At 39.9% G+C, this 12,101-nt stretch overlaps 1 protein-coding gene across 23 annotated transcripts in view; it reads right to left on the reverse strand.

Annotated features, from left to right (window-relative positions):
• The window catches only part of NEO1 (neogenin 1), a 247,657-nt gene that overhangs the window by 60,686 nt on the left and 174,870 nt on the right, over positions 1-12,101 (reverse strand). For 12 of the 23 annotated variants that reach the window (XM_070233715.1, XM_070233748.1, XM_023654073.2 and 9 more), the window contains exon 8: positions 6,214-6,433. In XM_070233715.1, the coding sequence (XP_070089816.1) occupies positions 6,214-6,433 (220 nt within the window). The remainder of the gene's footprint in view (positions 1-6,213; positions 6,434-12,101) is intronic. The other 11 variants (XM_070233713.1, XM_070233792.1, XM_070233755.1 and 8 more) reach the window with 1 other exon arrangement.

Raw genomic sequence — 12,101 nt, forward strand, 5'->3', positions numbered from 1 at the left:
TACAAATGAATCCAGCCATCTAGTGTTATGAGAGGAAAAGATAAAAGCAGTTATCCCTTTCTTTAAAAAATAATGCTTTATTTTGGGGGTCTGTGTGTCCACACTTGAGACCACAATTATGCTCAATCTACTGTACTTACTGTAACAAAACCCCTATTACATTACACAGAGTTTTCAACAAATACTGTCATGGAATTTACTTGTTCTAGACAAATAGCTGGCCTTTAAGAACTGTTAATCCTGTGAGGAAAGATCTGTGTCTATCTCAAGAGGGTAATAAAAGGACCCCAAACTACTCAGTGGAAGATATTATTTGAGTAAAAATTTTTACTTTAAAATATTGATAATTTTCCCTGAAATTACTGAGTAAAATTTGTTGAGCATACGTCAATCTGTGTGATGGTATGTGATCTTTTGCATTTCAGAGATTTAAGTGTTTTTCAACAGTTTCCAATAGTTCTGTAAACTACTTTAATTAAAAAACAGTACCCATGCCATATTTATAGAGGTTGTTTGTCTATAATCAGATCCATCGGTAAAGAGCACTATGGTGACAAAAGTATTGCTCAGAGATACTCGAGATATCTATAGATAGTATTTTCTCTTCAGCTAAACTTCAGTATAACAAGATTTAGAGGAAGGACATCAACTGATTTCTTACACCGAGGGAACTGACTCCTCGACTGATCACAAATGACTGTTGTCTAAGAGGAAGTAGGTCTTTTACACTTCACTAAACTAAAAGCTCCAGGAAACAAGACAGATTAGGTCTGTTTTGCTCACTCTGTAAATAAAAGTATAAACAAGTTCTTTCTGAGAAAGAGAGTGGGGGGCACTATTGTACTCTGACGTGAAAGAGTGTCTCCTTCCTGTTCACAACAGAAGCACCTAGCAGAATGCTTATACACCAGGCAGCGTCACAAACGTGTGCTGAAGGAATGGATGAGATCTGCCTTCTGATACGTAACTCTTATATAGCAATGATAGCATTTTGGTTGTTCTACGTGAAAGGGAAAAAACGGGAGAAATGAGTGAAGGGAACTAAAAACCTAGAACAAATTTCTCTAGAAGCATTACAATAACAAAAAACATCCGTAAGAGGTGTGATTCCCTACGGTGAACTATACCCAGCACCTGAAGAGCTTCCAACACTAGATTGCTCTGAGGACCCAGAACCAAGTGTCTGTCTAGAAAAAAACTTTTGACTTCAGGAGATCCAGGGTAAGCTATGAAGGACAATTCTCATAAATGTGTGAGGTTGCAATGGGACTCAGGTTAGAATGTGTTAACTAAGAGTCAAAAGAGAAAGAAAAAGGTACACTTCACATTAGGACAGCGCTGGGCTAGAAGTTAGGAGCTCCAATTCTAGTTCTGGCAATGCTACTACCTTGCTAGGGGATCCTACACAAGTCACCAAGTCTTTCTGGGCCTCAGTTTCTTCACATACTAAATAGAAGCATGAGACCAGGGTGACAAAGTTTTTATTTAAGGGCCTGACAGTAAATATTTACAGGCCAAGAGGCAAAATGGAAAATATTATGTAGTTACTTACATAACCTATTAAAATGTAACCAGTTGAAAATGTAAAAACTGTTCTTAGCTCCTGGGCCATAAAAACAATGTCTGATTTGTCCCAGGGTCCATAGTTTACCAACTTCTGGATTAGACTAACAGATACCTAAGACTTCTTCCATCTCTAAAATACTATTAATTTCTAGAATAATTTACTCTATACTCTCTGTTTAATGTCTAAAATCAGAAAAGTACTACCGTACACATTAAAGACATTGGAAAAAAGGAGAATATTTCATAGCTGAAAAGGCAGAAAAGGCAGAGGAAGGACCCTCTGGAATCTCGGGAACCTTGGGTAGCCAATAGAATTATAGCTCATGACCAAGGCACATAGTGCCACCTGGTGGTTGAATTTTCAAATGCAGGAAGTAAGGGAATTTGTAAATGCAGGCAGTGGTATACATCCTCACAATGAATTCTTATCATCAGTTTGTGGAGAAAATTTATTATCCTCATTTTTTAAATGAGAAAATTTAAGCTTACAATGGACAAATAAATTTTATTTATAAAACAAGTAACCAGGATCTAGTTTTTTGACTTAGTGTTCTTTCTATACCTTCATTGCTTTTATTCAGAAATCATAAAGTAATGAGGTAACAAAAATATTACAGTCTCCAAGAATCTTCCTTTGAAATATTCCCTTGATTTATTCTGTGCACTCCAAGACACTGCTCCCACTTTCATCCAAGCCATACCTACCACGCACCTAGATTAACGTAACTATGTGTCTCTCTTATTCCATTTCTTCTCCCCTCTAATCTTGTGTAGTACCCTCAAAGTACTGTTAATAAAAGCTGTTTAATAAAATCACACGGCACACTTGTTCAGGACTCTAAAATGGTCCCTTCTTAACTGATTATGTGTAAATTCTTACTGGCATTCCAACATTTGGCTCCAAACTTCCAGTTTTATTATAATCTCTTACTAATTTCTACCAAAAACTCTAGTCCAGTTAGGCTAGCTTTGTTACTTTTCCCATTCTTCAAACACCAGACATACAAATTAAACTGGGTCCTCTCTGCATCTCCTCTTCCTTTATAGATACTTGTTCTGTCCGCCTGCCCCTGCCAACTTAACTCTCATATTTTTCTCAATTCCAACTTCATTTATTAATCATCTCTGCTCATTTCAACTCATGATTCATGAATTAAAAAATTTAAATGTGATAGATTTTCATTAAAAACCAAAGTATATATAGTTAAAAAAAAATTTCAAGTCCGAGTTTTTCTCCCTCTTCAAAACCTGTCCTACCCTGAGGCCCACCTGTGGCATGTACTGACCTGTATCTTACCAGATCTCTACAAGCCAGGCTTTCTCAACCTCAGCACTGTTGAGATTTTGGGCAGGATAATTCTTTGTTGTAGGGGCTGCCCTGTACGTTGTAGGATGTTTATCAGCATCTCCACCTTTTACTCACCAGATGCCAGTAAGCATCCCCTTCCATCTCAGTTGTGACAACCCAAAACGCTCCAGACATTGCCAAATGTCTTCTGGGAGGTGGGGGGCAAACTATCCCTGGTTGAGAATCATGCTTTAGGCATTCACATACACATCAAAATATATAGATAAAAGCCACTTAAAAAAATTCCTGCATCATACTTCATATGGATATATATATCTGAACTACATGCCCATTCCTTTATCAACAGACATTTACGTTCAATGGACATTTACACTGTTTCCTTTTTTCAATGCTTCACAACAATGCTACAATAAACATTTTATACGAGTGCCCTATGCATATGTGTATCTGTATATCTATAGGACAGACGCCTAGAAGTGTAATTGTTGGAAGCAAGGCTATGTGTGTTAAAAGATAAAAAATTCTGCCAAATTACCTTCTCCAAAGGCTACTCTAATTTATACTGCCACTAAGAGCCTAGAGCAGATTTCTTCTCAGCATTTAACTCACTTAACATTGGATATTATCAACTTAAAATTTTTGCTGGCCTTAGGTAAAAAAATGGTAACTGATTATTTTATATTTCCAAGATTGCTAGTGATGGTGAAAACCTTTGTAATTTTACTGGGCTTTCCACTAACTTCCATGAGTCATCTACAAGTACCATTTGCCTCTTGGGATATCTGCCTTTTACTTAGAATTTGTAGGAGGTCTTTATATAGATTGGATATCAATACAATCTTTTGTAAATGTTACAAATTTTTTCCCAGCTTACCACTTAATAGTTTGATTTTGCTTACATGATGTTTTATCACATGGAATTTACCCTGTTATATAATAAACTTTGTCAATGTCTCCTGTTATGGCTTCTGGATTTCCTGTCTTCCTTCAAAAGGTCTTTCATACTCAAATGAAAGAAACAGTTTCTATATTTTCTTCTAACACATTTATGTCTTAAAAATATCTCTTGATCCATCTATTGTCACTATACATGATATAAGACAGAGAGATAACTTTTATTCCTTCCGTCAAATGGAGTCAATTATTTCAACATGATTTCTTAAATAATTTCTCCACTGACTGAAATTTATTCACTTAACAAATATTTGTTTAAGTGCTCCTATATGCCAGGCTCTGTTCCAGGTGCTGCTGATACTCTACTGAACAAGAGAGACACAATAAATATGTTAATAAAAAGAGAAAATTTCAGTGTAAAGTGTTCCAAAATAAACCCAACCCAGGGCAATGTGATAGCAGTGGTGCTCCGGTAAGCAGTGAACAATTGGCTGTGGTTTGCAGCACTTATAAATACTCCCACCATGCCCAATTTCGAGCTACCAAGTCATGTCATCAGGCTTGAAAATTTCCTCAAAATCTAACAATTGGCTTGGGAACAAGCTAGCTCTAGCACACCACTGTGTAACAGTGACTGAGGGGCTAAGCTGGGTGGGCATTCATGGAAGGCATGAGGAGGTACCATCTGAAGATGACAGTCAAGAGCCAGACACAGTTATTTGTGAGGGAAATACACTTCTGGTAGAAGCAACAACAGTGAAGGCCCAGTCATGGAAATAAGCTGGCTCTTATGAGGAATTACTAAATGCTTTCTTCCTTCTATGAAATCCTATGAAATTTGCAATGAGATTTGAAAGTCTGTTGGAGACATTTTAACACAAATACTGTTTAGTAGTAATGTCTTACCCGTTTTGCGCCTAGAACTCTGTTTCCTTATCTTTGTTATTCCCCAAACATCCAGCAGAGTGTTCAGATAAACATATCCTATGAGTAGCTCCATCCATCTGGCTCAAATTATGTCACTCAGACTTCTCAGACTGTTAAATCAGGGGGTCTTGACTTGATTAAGGTTCCTATACTTGCTGAACTTGCCAGTCTGGTACTAAATACAATATATATCAAATGTAAACACACTAGTAGAAATACAAACTTTATTTCAGTGTTAGGGGTCCTAACCAAAACAGATATTTCAGCTTTCTCATTTCAGTGTGAAGTAGCAGCACAATGAAGGAGTCTACTCAGCAGTGTTAAGAATACACAGTGCGCATGTAGCACAGTTCCTCCCAAACAGTTTATAATCTGGTTGTAAAAACAACACAAATACACATAAAATAAAAGAGTAACAACTTGTGGTAGTATAAGATCATGTACTATCATAATTAAGTGCCAATATTAGTAGAATAAACACGTATACAAGAGAAATGCTACATGAGCTGAAAAGGGGGAGAAAGATTCATGAGGGCTTCATGGGGCTTAATTTGGGCCAAGAAGGATTAACTGAAGTTAGCTTTACTTGAGAAAGGGGAAGAGACAGAAGAGAACAGACTGAGAAAAAAGGCTGCACAGTGACAGAATTAGACAGGTATCATTAGAAAGTGAGTTAAGGGAAAATAAGGTTGGACAGATAAAGCTAGACTGTGGATAAAGTAGTTTGGAAATTCTGGAAAGTCTCCTATGAAAATGGAGAGGCAATGTGAGTGAGTTCCTGAAAGAGATGGAGATGGAGAGGAATTTAACGAAAATGCTGTTTTAGGAAAATTAGTCACTAAGGAGACCCCTTGGAGCTCAGTGGCCCATATCCACATAGGTGCAGGCAAATATTCATTTAAGATTGCTTTAAAAACTTAAGTCTACTGTAACTTCTGTAATCTGAAAGTTCTGAGGAACTTCCTACGCTGAGGAAACCTTATGAAAAAAGGGTAGCTCTGGCTATATTTTAATACCTCCACCTAAATAGCTCTATCTACCCTCTCCCAAGTTGTCCCCAAAAAGTAGGAAAGAATACCAGGACTTCAGTCTGTTTGGGAATTTATTTTTTTCTTTCTATTTTTTGAGGAAGATTAGCCCTGAGCTAACATCTGCTGCCAATCCTCCTCTTTTTGCCGAGGAAGACTGGCCCTGAGCTAACATCCATGCCCATCTTCCTCTACTTTATATGTGGGATGCCTGCCACAGCATGGTTTGACAAGCAGTGCATAGGTCCAGACCCGGGATCCAAACCGGTGAACCCTGAGGCCACCGAAGCAGAACGTGAAAACTTAACTGCCGCACCACTGGGTCAGACCCTGGGAATTTATTTTTAAATTAGGAAAGATGCATCTTGGTGATCATATTTTCTGGACTGAAAACTGGTACAGATGCTGTACAAGAAAGAGCCAGTGAGCATGAATGGGCCGGGGTGGACCAAGATGCAACCAACTGGCTTCAGACACACAGGCACTTACCTAGCAATCCCCTCCTTGGTGTAGAAGACAGAGTAGGTAAGGTTGTCTCCATGAGGATCTGATGCAGGTGTCCGCCATGTCAATTTGATGAAGCGGGTAGAGACCAGAGAGGCCACGACATCCCGAGGAGCTGAAGGCAGTGGTCCCGTGGTGGCTGGTGCTAGATGGTCAGTAGTGGCACTGGTCAGTGAAGTGGGAGGTAATGTTGGGATGGCAACATCTTGTCATGTGCAAATATTGGGGAATATGAAGGGCAAACCACGACGGTTTTAAAAAAGAGAACAGAAAAAACAAAAACAAAAAAGAAATAAACAAAACCACGATGGGAAACAAAATAAAATGAATGAACATAAAAAAGGCCATTAAACTGAAGGCTAACATGCAGGCCAGGGGTAACTACTGAGAACTAATGGGCGCTATTCAAGACACAGCACCATAGAGCAAGCAGACCTCCTGGGCACTATAATGGTCGTGGGTAAGGGACAGGGAAGGTGACAGCTGGGAATAAATCATCTCACAGAAGGACACAGCAGTGCGCAAGTAATTTTCTTTAATTCTGAAAGCAGCATGCAACATCTGCCAAACCTTGCACATAAAAGTCTCATATATGATAAAACCTCAATATTTTCTCGTACTTTTATCAAAACATGAAATAACATGTGTGGTACGGATGAGCCTAGTTACACTCAACACAGGCCCCAGGCTACTGTAATCTCACTGCAGAGCTGTGCGTGGCTTCGGCTCTGTAGGAGATTCGAGAGCCACATCTCCAACTTCAGTCCAATATTAAGTTCTGCTCTCTGTACTTGGCAATACCCAGGGAAGTCTGACAACCTTCCTCACTTCACTAAGTTATAGTTCATTTGCCATCTTATCAATTCATTTAACTATGACAGTATAAAATCATGAATCAAAAATTACAAAGTCACAAAAAACACAATATGTGGTTGGCTGATCTGTTACAGTCCTCACTGCAATGGATGTTACAACAGCTTGCAGACCTCAGGGACTGCATGGGACAGAGGAAGCGGCGGCAAGTCACAGATCCACTAGCCAAAAGCCTCTGCTTGCACATCTGTAGTCATGCGTCACTTCATTACCTCTAAGGCAGTCCATTCTGTTGTTGGGCACTTCTGATTTTAGAAGTTTATTCCTCATATTGAACCTAAAATCTCCTTCACCTGGGGCCAGAAAGTATAAACGTAATCTCACAATTTTTAACTAAAGGAGTTCATTAGAACTGTGTCGTAACCTTAATGAGGAAATTAGTAGAAAAGAAGTAGCGAGGAAAACACGGAAATTCTGGACCTAGTTTTCAATGACACAGTAGGGCAACAACCTCCTGGAAATGTCTGTGACAATCTTCCAGACTGTAAGACAATGTGAAGTGGGGCAGTCTAAATAAATATGCTAGATAGAATAAATTCTCTAGGGGAAAGGACAGAGGAAGACCAACCTAAAGCTTCTAGATAGGTGGGGAAGGGAAAAGAGAGATCCAATAGCCACCATTTACTGAGCACTTTCTGCACCTTGCTCTGGCTATTTCTGTGGATGTGTTCAATCCTTACAACTCTATGATATGAAATGGGCACTGTCATTATATCTCTATCTCATATGTAGAGACTGACATTTAAAAGGGCTAAATCCCTCGTCCTAGGTCACACGTAGTAAGTGGTCAAGTTTTAAAATCAACCTTGGATTTTAGTTTAAGAGGCCTCTAGATTTAACCAACAGGAGTTCTAGTCCCGGTTGTGCCACTTGCTAAGTGTGTCACCTTGGGCAAATCACTTATCCTCTCTCACCCACTCCTTTTCCTATCCTTTTGAGGAACTGCCTGTAAGAGTGCAGAGTTCTATCAAAACACAAGCCAATGAAGCCACAGTTCAGCTACAAGTCCACACTTCACTGACGCAAGCGTCAATATTATAAGCAAGTTTAAGTCTGAGTGGGCTCTGAGGCCTCATTCTTGTCCCCTATGCTTCCACAGACGTGCTGCCTCAGAGGAAATAAATACCTCTCATTCACAGCTTTCAGAGTTGTTTTTCATATATTGTGTCAGTTTAGTCACACAACAGCCCTACGAGGTAGGGTGGAAAGGACAGGATTAGCTGCTGGGGTAAAGGTTAAACAGGAGGCAAGGACTCCCGGGTTTCCGACTTGGGAGAACAGATGGTTGGTGGTGTCATTAATGGAGAAAAGGATTATTAAAAAAGAACAGATTGAGGGGAAAATGGTGAATTTGGTGATGAACATGCTGTGTTGAAAGTAATGATCCAACATTCACAGGAGAAATGTATAAGAAGCAACTGGAAATGTGGATCTCCGAGTTTCGTAAAATTAAAAGTCACTAAAAACCCTCAGAGGGAAATGCTTCAAAAAGTAGCCTGAACACAGTCTTGCTTTGCTGCCTCATTTCTGTGCCTGCCCAGAAACACACTAAGCTGCCTCCAAGTCTGACCCAACTCACCAAGCTAAATTTTTCCCAACTATCTGCTGGCCGCAGAGAGAGAGTCTGCAGTGTGAGAGGCAGCACAGCATACTGGAAAAAACCCAGGATTTCGAGTATAAGGACCTTATGTTCAAAACTTGACTCTGCCATTTCCTAATAACGTGAAGTTGGGCAAGTCACTTAGTCTCTCTGATCTTAGTTCCTTTGTCTATAAACTGGAACAGATAATGCTCCCTACCCATGTCCCAGGCTGACAGGAACCAGATGAGTATCAATGAGACAAGTGCATGTGGAAACACTAGATCCACGCTGCCACCACGGTGAGCCTGCATGGGTGACAGACACAAGAATGTAAGTAGAAAGACAACTGAGGGGGATATCAGCAGGGAGGAGAGGTGATGGAAGCAATGGAGATTACTGAGAGAATCACTCAGACGGGGACTGAATCAGCCCGGTGCCCGTCCATAGCACACATCTGTAACTCTTCAGTGGAGCCCGCAGGTCCCACCTACATTTTTTATGTTCACACTGTATCATTTATACTAACCTAAAAGCTCCTTGAGGATAAAATCTGCATCTGCTTCATCTGGGAATCACTCACCATGCCTCTGTATATTTTAGATAATCAATAAATGTATATTTATAGAATTTATAAGTGGAAGAAAAATTTGGGAGAATGTTAGTGCGATAGAGACCAATGCTTCCCAAATCTCATTACACAAGGCAACATTTTAACTTTTTTAGCTGATACAGTGTACACAAATAATATTTACATAATGATGTTACATAAACATTTGCTTTGCCAATGTATTTTATCAGTTTTACGTAGAATAAAAGTATAAATAATGCTGGATCATCGTAAATGATTCCTAATTAGCCACGGGAAAAATCCATGTTCACTGTAGTCCCAGTTTTCTATACCCACTATCTCTAGATTGGCTCTATTGGTGCTGTTCCATGTTCTAGCTGAGCAGGTAAGGGGAAGAGTCTTTGTAACCCCAGAGAACCAAATAGGCAGTTAAGTTACACCAGCATCAATGGCAAGATGATATAGATTGGGACTTCAGACTTCTAGCACGATGGTTTGAGGATGCCAACAAATCTTCCCATTTGGGGAACTTTTTGGCAACTACAAAGCTGGAGAAAAAACTGACAAAAACTAGGAACTGTCCAAAGGCATATAACAAACTGAGAAGCATTTATACATGAAAACTATCACATTTCAGGTAAGAAGAGCCAATATGTGGTACCCTTGCCCGGGGCTGCTCCTAGCCCCCCAGCTCTGTTGGGGTGGTGTTCAACCAGGGTAGGGAGGCCACGGAAACCAATGGCTTGCTGCTGCTGCCAGAGGAAGCTGATGTGATGTGGAGCATTGTCAGTTAAAGTGGCAATCTTGGTGGCAAGTGTAGAGGAAGGGCCAGTGGCTTGGCAAGCCCTAGGTTTTGGTCTTTTTGAGGGCAAGCAATGGATGGTAAACTAGCTGGAGACTTAACAAGGAGTTTGGTGAGGTGCAAACGTGATAAGGCGGCTTGATAAGCTCTCCACATGTCCCAGGTTAACTGAAAGCCATGTGTATGTGCAGCAGAGACAGGAGCAGGCCCAGGCCACCCACACACCCCTGGCCAACGGAACTGTGTGTGTGTTCAGAGAACAAGTGGGAGAGCCTGGCAGGAAACAAAAGTTGGGACAGACTAAAAAATGACCTGAATTTTGAATGTATTCCCCAAACCAGACACAGATCCATCAGCTGAGAGTAGAAGGCTTATGGGCTTGAGGTGTTTGAGCACAACTTCTGACTGATATTTGGCTGCGCACTAATCTATACAGACACAGCGATTACCTAGCAAACAAGGCTTACAAATAGAAACAAGAAAATAACAAACAAAAGCTAAGCAGAAACATCAGTGACCGCACACTGAGGGAAGACACGTCCGTAATTTAGTCCAGAAAAGCTGGCACACAAATGACAAAGAACAACTGCCGGGGAGAGAAAGAGTCAAGGCCACAGTTGCTGCAATACGTTATCAAAATATCCAACATTCAACAAAAAAAAAGAAGAGATATGCAAAGAAACAAAGTGTGACCCATACTCATGGGGTGAAAAAGGCAGTCAATACAAAATGTCTCAGAGAGTCCTCAGATAACGGATTTAACAAAGACTTCAAAGTAGCTATTAAAATATGTTCAAAGAACTAAAGGAAACTGTCAAGAACTAGGCAGGGTCTGAGATTTTACTTTACTTATGAGTTAACAGGACAGCCTATTACTGTTTCATGCATGCTGATGAAGACAAATCTTACATCAGAGACAGAGACCTTCATTACTCAGGACACTGGCAGCAGCCAGAGCCTCTTGTTTGTTTTCCTCAGCTCCCCAGACCCCCCAAGTCCCACGAAGGCAACGCCAAGGGCCCAGGATGGATGCCTGCACATGCAGCAGGTTGTTACAGGGCAAGAACCCTGAGCCTGAGGGATTTACCACTCTAAGAGCAAGGGAAAGCAAGCCCCAGACAAAGAACGGGTCTGCTGTGGATAGCTAATTTAATTCTATGGTGGTCAGTCACTTACTTTATATGGTTTCAGTCTTTCTAAATTTGCTGAGACTTGTTTGTGTCTATCCTGGAGATTGTTCCATGTGTGCCTGGAAAGACTCTGTATCTGGAACTGTTTGGTGGAGGCTCTATAATGTTAGGTCAAGTTGGCTGATAGTTGTTCAAGTTTTCTATACTGTAACTTTTTCTAATTCTTTTATTAGTTTTTGAGAGTAGGATATTGAAATCTCCAACTATTATCACTGCGTTGTATATTTCTTCTTTGAATATAACAATTATAAATGCATATGCATTTAACAACAAAGCCCCAAAATATATGAATTCAAAGAAATGTAGCAAAAATTCAAATATTTGGAAATCAAACAATCCACTCCTTAATAACCCAACGGTAAAACAAGAAATCACAAGAAAGACAATTTTTAAGTAAATGAAAATGAAAACACATCATATTAAAAATTGTGACTGCAGCTAAAGTGGTACTTAGAGGGAAATTTAAATATCTTTATAAGGAGAGACGAAATGTGTCACATGAATTATCTAAGCCTCTACCTCACTGAATAGTTTATATCTTAAGCATTCTCACACACAAAAGGTAACTATGTGAGGTGATGGATGTGTTACTTAACTTGATTGTGGGAATCCTCTCAGAATGTATACATATATCGAATCATCATGTTGTACACTTTAAATATATTACCATTTATTTGTCAATTATACCTCAATAAAGATGGGGAAAACTTTTAAAAAATTTTAGCCAAGTTCTTAAAAAAAAAATGATGAGGGGCCAGCCCAGTGGCATAGTGGTTAAGTTCGTGTGCTCTGCCTCAGCAGCCCAGGGTTCGCAGGTTTGGATCCCAGGCAGACACCTACACACCACTCATCAAGCCA

Source organism: Equus caballus, chromosome 1, assembly GCF_041296265.1.
Source record: "Equus caballus isolate H_3958 breed thoroughbred chromosome 1, TB-T2T, whole genome shotgun sequence".
In the NCBI taxonomy this organism is placed as follows: Eukaryota; Metazoa; Chordata; class Mammalia; order Perissodactyla; family Equidae; genus Equus; species Equus caballus.